A 16,683-nucleotide genomic window follows, 5' to 3' on the forward strand; every position below is an offset into this window, starting at 1 on the left:
ATATTTTCTTTGTAACATATATATTTGTCACAATCTTTTAACCCACCCACTGTGGCTTGGATGTATATTTCCTAGTGCTCTGGGAAATATACGTCCCAGCCACAGTGTGTGGGTTAAATTTTGACGAATACGTATGTTACAAGTAAAATCTTTAAGCAATAATTTTTTAACTACCACAATGGACTATTTTGTTAAAGCTGTCTAGCAGCAAATAAACATATTCTGTTTATTTTCATAAAGATTTAATCATTATCATACATACTTTCAGGAAAAAACAAAAATAATGATGATAATTTTTTACCATACAATATTTTTTATTTATTTTTATAGCAGTATACATCAAATCTACAAAACAATATATTGATTTTAAGCAGGTACAGAAGTTTACATAAAATGCATTTGACAAAACAAACTACAGTGTGTTAATAAACTGAATATTGTTATTTTTTAACACTTATTTTTTAAGTCTTATAAAACTCTGAGCCATTATTTCACATTAACCTACTTAGCTTGTAACACTCACCATGTTGAAAAACTAAGTTATGTATTATTGGATTAGTTTAAGTATAATGAACATGACAGCAGCTTCTGAAATAGTGTAGTTATCACTATATTGAATAAAACCTGTACTTGTAAACAATGACACAAAATTAAGATCTCAGTCTTTTTCAGCATGCTTTAAAGCTACATCTTTTCCATCTTTCTGTTCTTTCCCTCGAAGAGTTTTTAGAACTGGTATTTCACTTAGCTTTTCCTTTGACAACAAAGCCCAATTCACTTTAGTTGGTTTTGAAAGCCTTGGTTCACACCGAATGATTTGGGTTGGAGTAACAATAACATCTACAGTAACGTCATGATCTCCAAAAAGCTGCTGTGGAAGTTCATCAAATACTTGACAGTCATGTACTGTTGTCACAACTATGACATCTTGATCAACAGCTCCAATGGTTGACATCATGGCATATTCCAGATCTGCATACCCTTCTCCTTTACCAATGCGATGACCTGTGAAAATCAAAGACAATACCAAATATTTTTATTGTAAAAAAATATACACTGATCAACACTTAGATGACTTGAATTATGGTTGCCATTTTTTGGCACAAAACAACTAGGTTATCTGCACCAAACAACTGGTAAAAACAGTGGGAGCAAAATTTTTGTAAGATGTAAAAATAAACTGAGATAAAACAAAAAAGTCCAAAAGTTGGATAAAAGATTTAAAAAACATTAAAAAGGCCAATTATTCTTTAAAAATTAAAAAAACAACCAAGTTGGACAGTGTCACCATCGCAATGACATTGTCCAACATCAGGGGTAAACTCGTAGAAAATATATGTCTAAAATGGTGCCACCACACATGGTTGTAACAATGGCACAATAGTAAAATATAGGCTATTGTAACTTGAGTATCACAAAGGCCACACATTGGTGGGTCAATACCAGATAAAAAAAAACGATGAGTTAAAAAACTGTGACCAATGTGTCGCCTTGCCACGACAACTTCCTCCTTCCGATCCTCATGGAAGCAACAAAAGGTAAAGCTTGTTATAATGTTGTTCACCCCAAGTTGAATACCAACTGTCACAAAGCCGCGCCTTGAATATAGGACCGTAGTCCATATGTGGGACAGGTACGGACGTGATTCCAGGACCAGTAGAGAGCTAAGAGAATCAATGTAAATAGTACATGATCAAGGGCAAGAAAAAAGGCATACAAATCGAAAATGAACACAGAAACTCTAGAGAAAATTCTGTGAGCAACTACCGAGCTACATCAAATCATGGCTGAGCCTACAGAGTCACCTGATTTCGAACAATCCATGTAAATGGAAATAGAAGGATAGTTTGAAAGATGTTCAGCAATGAGAATACTACCTCCAATTGGGAGTATCTGCCTTCCTCGGATGACTCAAGGAAAAGTCACAGTTGGGGATGGTAATAAGCCATGGTGGAATGGACTGATCACTGGGGACAGCAGCGTCATCTAATGCCAGACCCAATTCACCCAGTTGTGCCTGGATACGAAGGCCAAAAGGAGGAACTGTGGACCATCTGTTCTGAAAGAGCATGGTCCACCGAGGAAGAAAGACAATCCCAGGTGGGATGCTGTGGTAAGGATCATAGCTTAACAGCATACTGTAGAGAAAGTTGCAAATGATGGAGGTGAAGAGGAGGTTCATGGGACTCGGTGTAAAAACTCTGGACCGAAGAAGCCCCCAAACAGAGCTGAAGCCCCAGATGGTGAATGGGGACCAGCATCTTCAAGGGCGAGGTCCTGGCAGAACCATAGACCCATAGTCCAGTTTGGATCGAACCAGGGATCAATAGATCTTGAGCATAGAACATCAATCTGCTACCAAAGAGATGAAAGAGAGGACACGGAGGATGTCTAGTTCCCTCGTACACTTGACACATAGATTCTTGATGTGTGGAATGAAAGTAAGCTTATGATCAAAGATAAGTCCCAAGAACTTTGCCTCAGGGACCACAGGATGAACAACGTCCCCAAGACAGAGCTCGGGATTGAGATGTAGACCCCGTTGGTGACAAAAATGCATGCAAACGGTTTGGAAAATAAAAATGTGAAGCCATTTGCTGTGGTCCACTTCAACAAGCAATTCTTGAATGATGTTTACTTTTTGTGAATCCTATGAACATTACAGTCTTATCAATGTATCTGTGATATATGCATTTCAGTCATTTATATTACAAGATTCTGAGTACAGAAGATCACTATAATCATGACTGACAAAATTGTTTAATTTATTGGTGTCATTCTAGTTTTGTGATTCCAATTTCAGATGTATGGCATTCCCATGCTAAGTATCAGGAAATGGGAATAGTGAGCTCACAGCTTCAACTCATTTTACAAGTAGCTAGACTCTCAACATTTGGCCAATGCAGTGCAATTTTGCCAGCAGAATGGTTAAAAATACTATGCCCAAGTAAATGCTTATTGGAAGTAATAACAGAATATAAATCATGTAAATTGCTGAGGATATTTCCCGTTATTCTTAATGTCAGTGATTAACACAACTGTTAGAGCTATTAGCTTCTAGTGCTTTACCAGCTTTCAGCATTTTTACCATCATTTTTAATAATAAAACACTTTTTTATATTGTTTAGTGAGAAACCTCCTGTATGGAACAATTAATTCAAAAATACAATAACAGCAACTTTTCCAGTAGGCATTCTGATTTTAATGATTACTAGTAATTGAGTATCTTTTAACTTATGTGAAACAGTTACATGTAATTGTGTTTTGATATTCAAAAACATTTGGAAAGAAAACATATCACACAACATTTATACATTTAAATAGCATATATACATATTCATTAAAATTTAATAAATGAAACAAATATAACAAGTTTAATTTTTCAGAAAATAATGTTTGCTAGTAACAGCCCCAAATCTTCTAGTGGAGAAAAAAACAAACTAGCAACTTAAATTTATAAATGGTTAAGAATGTAGACCTACTGAATATTATTTAATGTAGCTAAATGATGAACACCTAGTTTTCTTTAATAAGTGACCATAAACTTATAATCTTCAAATGGAGAGATTAAAAAAACAACAAGTAAGAGTTTATGACATTATAAATCACTACTATCACAAACACAGCATATTTATCTAAGTTATTTAAATTAGGCTATGTATTTAACATTATATATAATTTGTAAACAACAATTCATTACAGGGAAGTAGACACCAGACGTAGCATTAGAAAGTGCACAACTGAAGAGGGAGGACATTGATAAGTTAAGCTCTTACAGATTTTTGAGTTATTTAATGTTGTTATTATTATAATTTATAGTAATTTGAGTTAAATAACACAATAATAATAACTAGATATAGTAAGATTGGTAATTAAAAGTAAGACAATCAAAATTTTAAGTTAGAGTTTAGTGGTGTAAATTACTACAAAGTTAAAATAGGCTTAGTACGTGTAATAGTACTTTAGGCTTAGGTATACTTCAACTTACTGGTAAATCACAAAAACAGGATAAATTCATTGTTTTATTATAGAAATACAATCTAAAAACTAGTTTATTGTCTCTTGGTGTTTTAAGAATTAACTTGTTTACTCGAACTTAGACCCATTAGTTAAAATTCAGCTTATAGATATAGGTAATTATAATATAAATCAGGCTAAATACATTTTATTAACAACATTACATATATTGTTCTAATAAATTATTAAGTTGTGTATAATTAAAGATAAACTTTATAACTTTAGTGTGAAGACAAAGTAGTGATTAAAAAAAATAATATAATTGGTTCTTAAACGTTAGGCTTAACAGTAACAGTGTTAACAATATGCTACTGGTATTTGGTATTGAATATTTATTTGCAGGCTACAAGTAGAAATACAAAGGTTAAGACTAGTGTAATAGTTAAGATTTCATAATTTGTTAGGTGTAACGAGTGGGTTTTATTTGTAAACTCGGGACTGGCATGTACTTTTAAGGAAGCTAATAATGAAGATATGCATTTTTTATGTAGGGTTTGTAGGTTAGAAGCAATCATAATTAAACTAGATGTGCATCAATATGTACTGGAAATCAATCATCACTTATTTCTTGATAGTAGTCTAATGTAGATGGAAGATTTTGAGTAACCTCTTTTTTTTGACTGATTTTGTGGGATATGTTGATGAAACACTGGTAGCTGCTGAATTAGTGTAGTGGGATAAGCTGTATTCCAACTGGACTGCAAGATGCAGAGATATTCCAACTCACAGTTTGGTGTACTAACCTTCACTTGGCATTGCAAAGATTGTGGAAGATGTTAAAGTGATTTTTTATAAACTTCATCAATATGCCCTTCTGCCCATCTCTTTTCTCTTTCCTTTACTTTCATACTTAATTTTGTAATTTAATTTGCTCAGCAAGATACACCAAGACACTTCATGGTCTTCCATTTTGGTTTTGTGTCTGGTTGCTTGTTGGAGCAAGAGGAGAAGGATCCATTGATTCACAGCTGGACAATGTTGATGTTGTAATCTGGGATGGTGTACCTAGGGATGTTGGCACTGCCACATTTATTTCTACATAATCTTCTTCACTGTTCATGCTTGGAGTATCTCCATCATCTTGTGGGCCCATTAGATCTGTGGTTGTGCTGGAAAATAAAACCTACTACTACTGCTAATAATAATTTCCTTCAGTGAAGTCAATAAATAGTATTTAAGATACACTTACTTCCTTGCCTACAATATAGACAGAAAAACTTTTTTTTGCAAAGTGGTGTGTATGTTGCTTTCATAATTTTATTTGCACCTTGTTCACTTTGTTATTTAAGATCTAAGAAATATCATTCAGTCATCCCTTATGTTTTTCTATATTTTCTTACACAAATCCACTGCAAAAAATAAACACTGAAGACCAGATTTGTTGTTTTTGTTTAATAAATCAGATGAATACATACATTAATACACAAAGGAAGAAAAATTGAAGTTAATACAGACTTGTCACTATTTCAAAATATTCTTTGATTTGAGGTATCTTTCAACAGGCAATTCATTTCTAATTATAGGCTTCAGTTATATAAAGGGAAAAGTCAAAAAATATTGTTCAGAAGACATATGATGCCATATGGAATGAAATGTCTATGAAGGTGATGCCTGTACCCACACAAGAAAAACAGAAAGCTATTGCTTACAGCTTCAGCAATTTGTAACAGTTCCTTAACTGTGTTGGTGCCATATATTGCAAACATGTCACAATTCAAGTGATGCTTAGCTCTGTATCACAGTATTTCAATCACAAAAGCATATTCTCGGTCATATTATTCACCTTATTTGATGCTAGATATTGCTTTATAGTAGTTGACATTAGACGATATGAAAAGAATAGTTTTGGTAAGATATTCTGTGACTCTGTGCTTGGGAAGGCACTTGAAATGAAGACATCAAATACCATTGATATACCACTACCAGGGTCAGAAGATATTATTTCCCATGTCATAATTAGTAATGAAACCATATAAAGATACATAAATATAAAACTTTCTGAAAGAATGGATCTTTAATTATGAACTGTCCCATGCAAGATGAGTAGTTAAAAACATGTTCAGTATACTACTGGCAAGTTGGCATATATACCAAAAGAGATTGCAGCTACGACCAGAAAATGTTGAAAAAGCTGTGTGAACAACATGTGTCTTGCATAATTTTTCTAGCAGTCTATTAAGCCTTATTTTCACCTAGAAGGTGTTGAAAGAAGTTCAAATGAAAGTCTGAACATGAGACTTCTCAACAACACATCTTGACATGCCTTATTCAAGGGAAATTCAAGAAGTATTTTTTCACATCTTCTGGTGCAGTTCCTTGGCAGTAATCAATCATGGTCTACGGCAATAACATATGGACTTTTTTTCTTCTTTTCATGGCTTGAATTTTATTTCTTGTAGTGGTTAATAAGCCCATTTCCTATTATTTTTGTTAACAAGGTAACATCTTTATTGGTAAGATTTCCTTTTAACATCTTAGGTGGAATAACATTTATTTTTGGCATAATCTACATGTCACATGTGTAAGACTCTTTATTTTTCCTTTTGACATTCTTGGTAACTGATTAATACACACACAAACACACTCTTTGTGTGCTTTCTCAAGTCTTATTGACTATAATTTTATTGTCTTCATACACAACCTACTCAGGCTTACAATAAAACCCCAATCTTGTGGAATTTTCTATTTGCTTCAATGGCAATAATACCTATGCTGTTTTAATTTTACTTCTAAAATAAAGCTTAAATTAATTAATCATGTAATGTAAGCAATAAATATCTAACATCTTACAGTATGTGCAACTGATGATTCCTTACTCAGCCAGAGCCTTGAAGATGTCTTTTTCTATGCTCGATGATCAAGTGGGTAGCCTTCCCGCAGGAAGACAACCCACTTAGTCCACATCAATGGTTTCACCCATTATCATCAACTGTATACCCAAGGACTTCTCCGTCAACTGGATAACTGTCTTCCTGAGAAAACACAAGCTTAACGGTGCCACTAACCCTACAAAGACAAGACTCTTACAAGAGTGCAGAATTTTTATTCAACCCCTCACATCTAACCTAACTTATCTATGTTCCCCATTGAACTCAACTCCTCCAGTTATCTGTAATCCTCCCAGATCTAGTTCATAACTTTTCTCTGTTTTTCTTAGGAGCATTGACCAGTCAATTTCACCTGAAGGTATTCACTCAGTACTATGAAATACACCTGGCTACTCCATTCACGCAGTACATCATATCAACTCTAGAACCACTGGCCAACTGACCCACTATGTCAAGATAGTAACAGCTTCTAAATCTAAAGCAGAACATATATTCACTCATGGCATTTTTACTTTTCTATTTTAGAGCAGAAAACCAAGACGATGCCCTCAACCTCTACAGTCTTTCCAGCCAAACCTCTAGCTCATACAACATGAATCAGTAAATCACTAAAGGCAACCCTGAAAACACCCGCTACCATCTTTCAAGCCACACCTGCCAAGAAGCATCCACAACAGAAAGTAATCTTCAGAGATATGTCCATGCAGACTACACAAGCTGAGAAGGAAGCTGAACCCATAGAAAAATTCACCCTGACCCCACCTACCAAAAAGAACACATTGAAAACTCAATCCACACAGACTCAAATATCACTAAATCATGCTCCAACAGCCACTGACCCCATTCAAACGTGAAACTGAGAAACCCAGATATGCATCTCCAAGAAAGCCAGGAGAACTCAGACAGAAGAACAGCCCTTTGATGACTTTCACATATTCCTTTGCTCTTCTTCCAGACAATTCCAATCACCCCATGAACATATGACTGATGCTGAGTTTAAACAAAATTTCCTGATCCTGTGCTCCTATCAATACATTGCCAAATAAGACTACTACCACACTTTACCAGCTTTACCATCAACCTCTCACCTGCCTAGCTGATCTTAAGATGTTCAGTTTTACCTAATGTGTACTAAACATGTGTTTTTATTCCTTTCAGCTTTCACTGGGCACAGCCGGGCCATTATTTTTGGCACCTCAGCCGTGAAAGTGGGTTTTCTCATGGTATTGTCTTTAAGACCTTAAAGAGGCCAGAAAGATTTAAAATCAAAACACCTGTGAAGAATTGGATTTGTTTGTGCAACTGTAGCTAAAATGCTTTTTTTCCTCTCAGAGTCCCTGTTCTTTGGATAAATCAACTTGAGATTATGTAAAACTTCAATTATAAGTTGTTCCTCTATGCTGAAGACTACTCATATGTTTTCATCGAGATATGACATATCAGGCAATCCCAAACCACAAGCTTGATTGATAAGAGATACAACTACATTGTGGGAAAATGTTTTGTCTGCAAAACTTCACTCATCTAGTCATATTTTGGCACTAAAACTCTGCAGTAGTGATACTTTTCCTTTATGGTATTTTTTGTCAATGTGTGTTCACTCTTATCAAAACAAATCTCCAATATCCATGTTTCTTCAAAGACAAAGCTCTTACATTTCTGGAAGACAAGTAAAATAGATTAAGAAAAAAACTTTCTTTTTGTTTGCATCTAGTTATCTTAAACTAGTAGGTAGACCATCTGAATGGACAACTTTTTCTGGAAAAAAAAAAAAAGAAAAAGAGAGGTAGGTTTAGTTAAAAAAAGAAGCTTGAAAATTAATACTTCCTTGTAGCACATTTTATTTGTAAACAAACAAAAAATGTTGAATACCACTTCATCAACAATTTAATCATACTTGGTAAACTATATTCCTTTTTTAGTGGTCAAATTACAGGGTTCGATATTAATTTTTTATATCAGTAGACTCGTCACACCAGTTCTTTAAGAAATTACAAGCCCTGACCATATTTTCAAGTAGCCCTGACCTTAAAATGACATATGAAGCATACTTTTTTGTGGAAATTACCATTGTTTTCTATTGAAATGCTACTCAGCTATATTATGTACCTTTTCAATCACAGTTGTGTGTCAAGGTTTTATGTATATGTGTGAGCTTAGATTCTTCTACAGTAGGTGTCTGTGACTTGTTGGCAATATATTTGGACAATAAATGGACAGCACACAATCCACATTATAAAATAGTATATATTCAAAACAAGTCAAATGTATGTACAAAATTCTTTACACTATGGGAAATCATAGTTTTATCTAAAACTCTAAATAATTCTCTTTTCTTGTCAATAATCCACACAGGCTTATTCAATTACTTTAGAATCCAATTGACAAGACAAATTATTTTTCTCTACTCTTATCACAATAGTATCAGTGAATAATTCACTGATGTTACCTCATGGTTTACCACAGTTGTATCCTGAACTTTAAATAATTGTCTCCTTTTCGTCACACACACAGTTGGACTCAATTACTTTAGAACATCCTTTGACAAATTATTCTCCTAACCTCAGTTAAACTGTGAAACTCACTTTAAATATTTCCTGTTATGGGTAAACTAACAATTACTCAGTCTAGATCTGTCTAATTATCTCTCACTTGACTTTTCTCTACTTAACTTGCACTCGCTAGTCACCTCTATATATATATATATATATATATATATATACGTTGTTCACTTTTCTCAAACTTAATCTTTTTTCACTGCTATGGAATGTAACCTAACAATACATACATACAACATGTCAAAAGTACTAAAAAACAATCTTTATTATGTACATACTTATATTCATCCAAGCTAGTTATTTCTTGAATAAAGTGCCTAACATCCAAAAATCCTTCTGTCTTCCAGCTTTTGTAAATTAGGATCTGCTGAAGATTTTGGCTCTCAATCAACTACTAGCTATGGAAACTTAGTAAATTCTTGAGTATTAAAGGATGAAGACTGGAAACTTTTCATGTTCAAATCACACAAGTATACACATTATATATACATATAGTGTACAAAATGTCGTTGGCAATAAACATATGAAAGTTTTTGTTGATATTTGTAAATTTGCAACTCAAGCACCAAGCCAGAATGAATTATCGAATACCACTTCAAAAAGAAAATGAAAAAGTTTATTTTTCATTTCTTTCCATACATTTTGTAAAATTCAAAATATAGCTTACCTTATCATTGACAGCATTTGTTTTTCTTTCTTTCTGATACTGAGATGAGGACTACATTTAATCTTTTTTCTTCATAGATGGAAATCCTCTGCATTTCTTTGGTGAACATGGCATTTTTAACCAGTTTAGACACTCAGCTGTCTTTGATCTTTGAAGAATGATGGTAAGCAATGGAAGTAAGATCACTTCAAAACAGAATCCTTTATATTAGTGTGATGGGAGAAGGGAGAGAACTTCCTTGAGGAACCAAGAAATGGTCAACTTTGGCAATTGTTTACACTGTATAGTCGTAGCAATAAAAATGCACTTTGATTTATTTGTTTGTTGTTGAGATCAAAGCTACATAATGGCCTATCTATGTTCTGCCCACCATAGGTATTGAAACATAAAGTTTTGTGTTATAAGCCTTCAGACATATCAATGAACTATTGGGGGGCAAAACGAACTTTGAACACGACAGGGAGTTAGTCATAATTTTATTCACAACTTGGAGTATGGCACAAAAGTAAAGAAAGTACAATGCATATTTGTTAGGGTTCATTAACTTTACTTTGCTTGTATTAGATGTTTGACAATACAAGTATAGATATGAAATCCTCTTAAGATGTGAGATATCATTTCAATGAATCACTCAATAAAATATATTTAGAAATACAAAAGAGAATGTCATCAGTTTTAAGTACAGCCTAAAACATGCTGACTTCAGAATCAATTTGATACCATCCTAAAAATATATTCAAAGTATGTGGCAAAATCATGTTTAAGATTATTTTTTGCATCTGTTTGCAAACATCTATCACTGAGTTTAAGTTTGATAATCTTTTACTTTATTATAGTTGCGTGAGGTTTATAATGAATGAATTGGCATTCAAACTGAAACTGACCTATTGGTGTTTTGTGGGGATATCACAAAAATGTTTTTAACAGAGAACATGTCAGTGTTATGAAAATCATGAGAAAAAGCCCCTGAATATGCTCATATTTTGAAACCAAAAAGAAACAAAATACAAAGATACATTTTATACTCACACATATTGATCTATTTCAGCTGGTCATGAAGAGTACATATAAAAATATAAAACACAATGAATAAGCTTTTATTAATTTTTCAAAAACAATGCAAACGCGATAGTAGAGATGGCATTTGCATCATCCCTACATAATAGCTATTATGTAGGGATGATGCAAATGCCATTCCTACTATCTGGTTTGCATTGGTTTTGAAGGATTGATATTAGCCATCCCTACATTTACTTGCATTTTCAAAAAGTTTTTCTTGTTTGCTTGTTTTTTAATGCAGTGTTTCAACAGGCATAGGAGGGTTGTATTTAAAACGTGGTTATACACCACATTCTAAATACAATGAGGTTCCAACTGTAATATTTATTTTTTATCTATTATTAAGCTTTTTAAAGGAACACCAAATTTCTATAAGAAAACTAACTTCAAGGGGTAATGATAACATCATTTAAATTAGAATTTTTTTAAAAATTACTAACAGTTATTAATAATACTTATAAAAGCAGATACTCCATTTCAAATTACATCACCTCAGTGAAATTGGTTGACACCATTGTTTTGGTTTTTTGAGTTATGTAATAAAAAAGGGCAGAGGAAAGAACAAGAAATTCAAACTTTTTGTTATGATATTTACAAACATTCTTAGAACTTGTGACTCAGTCATTACATAGATATTGTTATATAAGGAAACACTGTATAGTATTGTAAAGTTCTGATGACCTGTTAAGGAGATATTTAAAATACCAATCTGAGCCATCCCTACATAGGCAGTGCTACTGCCTGCCTGATAATGAACTGGTTTCTATTACGGAGGAAGTGTAAGAAGTATTATAGTGAACAATTAAAATGATGTTTTATGTTTTCATCTGATTATATGAATTATATTATTGTTTGTAGAAAAATTTTGTTACAATTATCTGTTTTGATTTTATAGAGAGGGCACTGTATGCATTCAGTGTTGTTTGGTAAAACATCTGATATAAACTGTATGAATTAGTATTATTTGATGAAATGTAATGTCCACATTTTCAGTTTTGAATGTTTTATGTTTTTATCTAATTATATGAATTATATTATTGTTTGTAGAAAAATTCTGTATTACAATTATCTGTTTTGATTTTGGAGAGAAGGCACTGTATGCATTCAGTGTTGTTTGGTAAAACATCTGATATAAACTGTATGAATTAGTATTATTTGATGAAATGTAATGTCCACATTTTCAGTTTTGATTAAGAGTTAGATACATAGTACAGTAAGTGAAGTTTATGGGAGTCTCATAGTCTTTTCAGCGAGTCAATCAAGAGACCAGTATCAGAGAAATAACTTGATTGTGTAGCCTTAAAACTAAACAGTTAGGCCAGATTCGAGTACTGTTTAGGAAAGTGAAATATTTTGTACTACTGGCTAATAAACCAGTTATTCAAATCAATACATAGACTGTTCATTGTTATTCTAATTGGACCAGCATAAGAATTTGGTGCCAAGAGTGGGATCTTTCAACTTGCCTTTTTCAAGTTTAAAAAAGGAGAGACTATTTGAAGTAGCCCAATGAGCATGCACCAAGCATGCAGACTAGAGCAATGAAAGTTGCACAAGTTGAAAATGAAGATATGCTTGCATAGTTGAATCAATTAATGCTGCAAATAAGCCAACAGCCTATAGTGATAAATCAACAGTGGTAGCATAACAGTCAACCAGCAAATGAATGAATTTAACATAAAGCTAGATGAAAAGCTTGATCAACAGGTACTAATTACAAATCAACAAATGCAGCAGGTTTGTGAAAAGATAGGTAAATAAACTGTAAAGATAAATGAGCAAAGGCAGTAGGCTAATGAATGGATAGATCAACAGGCACCAATAAAAAAATCAGCAAATAAAGGAGTTTACTCAAAAGGTGAATTACCAAGCAAAAACAATGACAAATAAAATAAATAAGATTGATCAACAAAATCAAACACTAGAATTTTTGAAAATTGTCATGCAAGAGCAAAAATAAAAAAATTAGAAGCCTTAGAAAAACAAACCCAACAGAGTAAAGACTTATCAAAAAATCATAGCATAATATTTTGGGACAACAAGAGATCTATTGGTCCAACTAGTCTGTCCCATCCTCTAAACTAAACTAAAACTATCAAAATAAAAAAAAAAAACTCCTATAGTTATCAAACTTTCTCTTAGACTCACTTTACAGTTCCACTGCTATCTATGTATTTCTGTAAATGGTCCCAGTGGCTAACAACCAAAATCTTCAGTTTCTTACCCACACTAAAGTACTGTACATGCTTCGCCATCTACCAATAGAAATGTGAACTTATAAAATGTGTTTTGGAAAATAATTTAGTTAGCCTCCATTTTATCTCATTCATTATGGTAGTTTCATACTTTGTATAGATATTACAGAACCAAAAATATGACTTGAATTTTTGGATTGTTTCTGGGACTTCCAAGATGGTGCTACCCATTAAATAAGCTGTCATTGTGCTGAAGACTTTTTGCAGGAATTATTTGCTGATGAGGACTCTGAATGTGATCAAGTTAGTGATAATTCAGATAAAGAAGATGTACAGATTTCTGAGGAATATAATATAGAATTCATAACAGAAGCAAACCAACTGCATGTTATCATATTACAAAAACAGAAATGACAACTTACCTGCTCTTGAAACAGCTACAGAACCAATAACAATCAAGTCTACTTTCAGTTTGGTGTCTAATGATACTGGAGTACTGTGCTGTTTAACACCCTGTTTGTGTAGATATAATACAAACATATTAAATTTCCAAATTACAAAATTAAGTTTTGTGTTTTATCAGGAGAATACAATGAAAACTTTTTTAAAGTTATTTTCTGGTAACTTGTGCAAGCATTTCTATTTTTTCTAACTACTTACTTTTTTTTATAAACTGTAATTTGACATTTAATAAACAAAATGACAGGGAAAAAAAAATTCATAACACCTATAATCAGAGGAATCATAAAAGTTTAAAAATGAAAAAACAGCCTAAAACTTAAAATCAGTTTGAGAATCATAACTTATTTAACCCATAGTAGCCTACTGTTGTTTGGTTCTACAAGTATTTAAAAAATACTCCACTTTATGGTTTGATTTTAGAATGCAATTGTACAAACTTTGAAAAATTAGATATAGTAAAGCATTTTTCACAAATACGTTTGAAATATGAAGTCATTTGGGGGTAAGGTGGCCTTTGAATGTTTACAAGTCTAAAAACATACATTATCTATTTGTTAATTTTTTTCTTCACCAAAATGTGTAAATCAAACCATTCTGAAGATAGCCCTAATAATTTACACTAAAACATCAATCACAGTTGATTGGAATAATCAAAAACATTAATTTTGACTAGCTGATTAGTTTTCATAACAACCTACTTAATCATAATTTTGATTAATCAATTAGTTTATGTAGCATGAAACAATGTAATCAATGCTCATAGGTAACTGATTACCCAGCTCTAGTCCCGATATGGATTGCTATTTTAAGCATGTTTAACCCTATCACTACAGGTAATTCAAAGTGCACATGTCACGATCTTTCACAGTTACATTCAAAATTTAATTAAACTACTTTACTATCGATGTATATCAATAACTTGGCATTAAAATATAGTTTGTTGTTCAAATTTTAAAATTAAACAAGTTTTAATTTCTTTAAAAAGATATACAAAAATAAATAATCTAGCTTCACTTTCTGTATTGCAAGACACTTCTTCAGTTAGAACTGCTTATTTCTACATTTACTGTTACCCCTACTTGCATGCCACCGTTGGAGCTCTGCTTGATCAGGTACAGAAATTATTTTAAGCCATTTCTATCAGATAAATTGTATATATATGTTTTAAGACATTCTATTTTATATGCTTGGAAATATTTCATATCCTAAATTGGTAAACTGAATTAAAAATAATAATTTCTAAGACCATTATGTTGAATTAGGGTTATATTTTAACACTGACTTGGCTTGCACGAGTGCAAAAACTCGAGGACAACAAGACTTCAGAAGTAAGTACTAAATTCCTTGTGATCAATGACAGCACACACCAAGTGAGAGCATTTATGTAATTCAATATGAGTGTGCTGGTAACTCGATCCATGCTTTACACAAAGTTGTCAAGCATAATAAATAAGTATCAACCTAGTTTGAGAAAGTCAAAGTTCAACTGTAAATAAAAAAACAACTAAATGAAAAATATATTAGCTGAGGATGTAAAATTAAATATTTTGTAATTGTCTGTTATAATGTTTACAGATTATAGAATTAAAAAAAAGAGTAACTTAAATTCATTTCATATTTTCTTGTGGTGGTTATAATGTTGGTGAAATCAACCGAGTCCATATGGAGTTAGGGTAGAGAATCGTTTGCGTTTGTTTGTAGTTAAGCACAGAGCTACACAATGGGCTATCTGTGCTCTGCCCACCATGGGTATCGAAACCTGATTTCTAGCGTTTTAAGTCCGCTTTACTATATACATAATATATATATATTTAAAAAAACAAAAAACGTTTGATATTCATTTAGGAGGTTTTAAAACAGGGGTGGCCAAACCCCAGCCCACATGCGGCCCGCGATGTCTTTTTCTGCGGCCCGCCTAAGATTTATAAAATTCACCGTATTACGGCCCATGCATGATACTTAGACAGCCCTGCGGCCTTTTCATTATTTTTAATTTGCTCGAGGGATTTGTGCGTCATCATTTGATAATTTCACTTGTTGTGTTCGCGCGAGTAGCGAGGAGGCGATAACTCACTCTTTCATTCCATCGGGCTTCGGCTGAGGCAATTTGAGCCATCCTTTCATTGTCATCTCGATGACCTTAGCAACAGCGGTCTGACTGGAGTAACGATTAAAATTCAAACTGAGAGCAACAAGCTAGTCGTAAATGATTCTATCTCGATAATCTGACAGAATTGGGTGAACATAAGATTCCTTGATCGAATGTGGACTGATTTTGCTGATCGAAGTGTCAAATGAAAGGTCCCTTCATTCTCTATTCACTGATGTAAAAATTATTATCCAAACGTCTTTTCCACCAAAGAAACTCGATTGACAAAAAATTATGGAATTTTTGTTTTTGGTCTCTAGAGAACACCTAATGGTGCAATATCAAAAGTAAAGTACATCATATAAAAGCCAAGAAAGTTTTCTATCTATTGATATAAGATTCTTTGTGACCACAGCCAAATGAGAGCTGTATCAGAGCATTGAAAAATACTAAGCTCAGGATGTCAGGGTGGCTACTTTTTTACCAGCACTGTATTTTAAAGTTGAATGCGGCCCGGGTCGACTCCGGTAATCAAAATCTGGCCCGTGGCACAAAAAAGGTTGGCTACTCATGTTCTAGAGGATCTTGTTGAACCAATTGCACCCTACCCCAGCTAACGGCTCTAATTTCAAACACTACGTAGAAACATATACAGTGTTAAAATCATAAATAATATTCAACGTTAAACTGGTACACAATTTTATTTAGGCCTATCTATGGCCTTCAAAAAGTTGGCGACCCTACATGTTTTCCGAGGAAGACGTTGTAATGTCGAAACATGTAGAGTCGCGAACTTTTTTTAGGCCCT

The 16,683-nt window shown here is 33.1% G+C and overlaps 1 protein-coding gene across 2 annotated transcripts in view; it reads right to left on the bottom strand.

The window, feature by feature from the left end:
- Positions 1–299: 299 nt before the first annotated feature.
- Positions 300–16,683, bottom strand: part of LOC106469269 (methenyltetrahydrofolate synthase domain-containing protein-like) — a 45,634-nt gene continuing 29,250 nt past the window's right edge. For both annotated transcript variants that reach the window (XM_013929755.2, XM_022397739.1), the window contains 2 exons: positions 13,747–13,837; positions 300–1,005 (listed from right to left, as the gene is read on the bottom strand). In XM_013929755.2, coding sequence (XP_013785209.1) covers positions 659–1,005; positions 13,747–13,837 — 438 coding nt within the window. In that variant the 3' untranslated portion in view covers positions 300–658. The remainder of the gene's footprint in view (positions 1,006–13,746; positions 13,838–16,683) is intronic.

Source organism: Limulus polyphemus, unplaced genomic scaffold (assembly GCF_000517525.1).
Source record: "Limulus polyphemus unplaced genomic scaffold, Limulus_polyphemus-2.1.2 Scaffold3386, whole genome shotgun sequence".
NCBI classification, from domain to species: domain Eukaryota; kingdom Metazoa; phylum Arthropoda; class Merostomata; order Xiphosura; family Limulidae; genus Limulus; species Limulus polyphemus.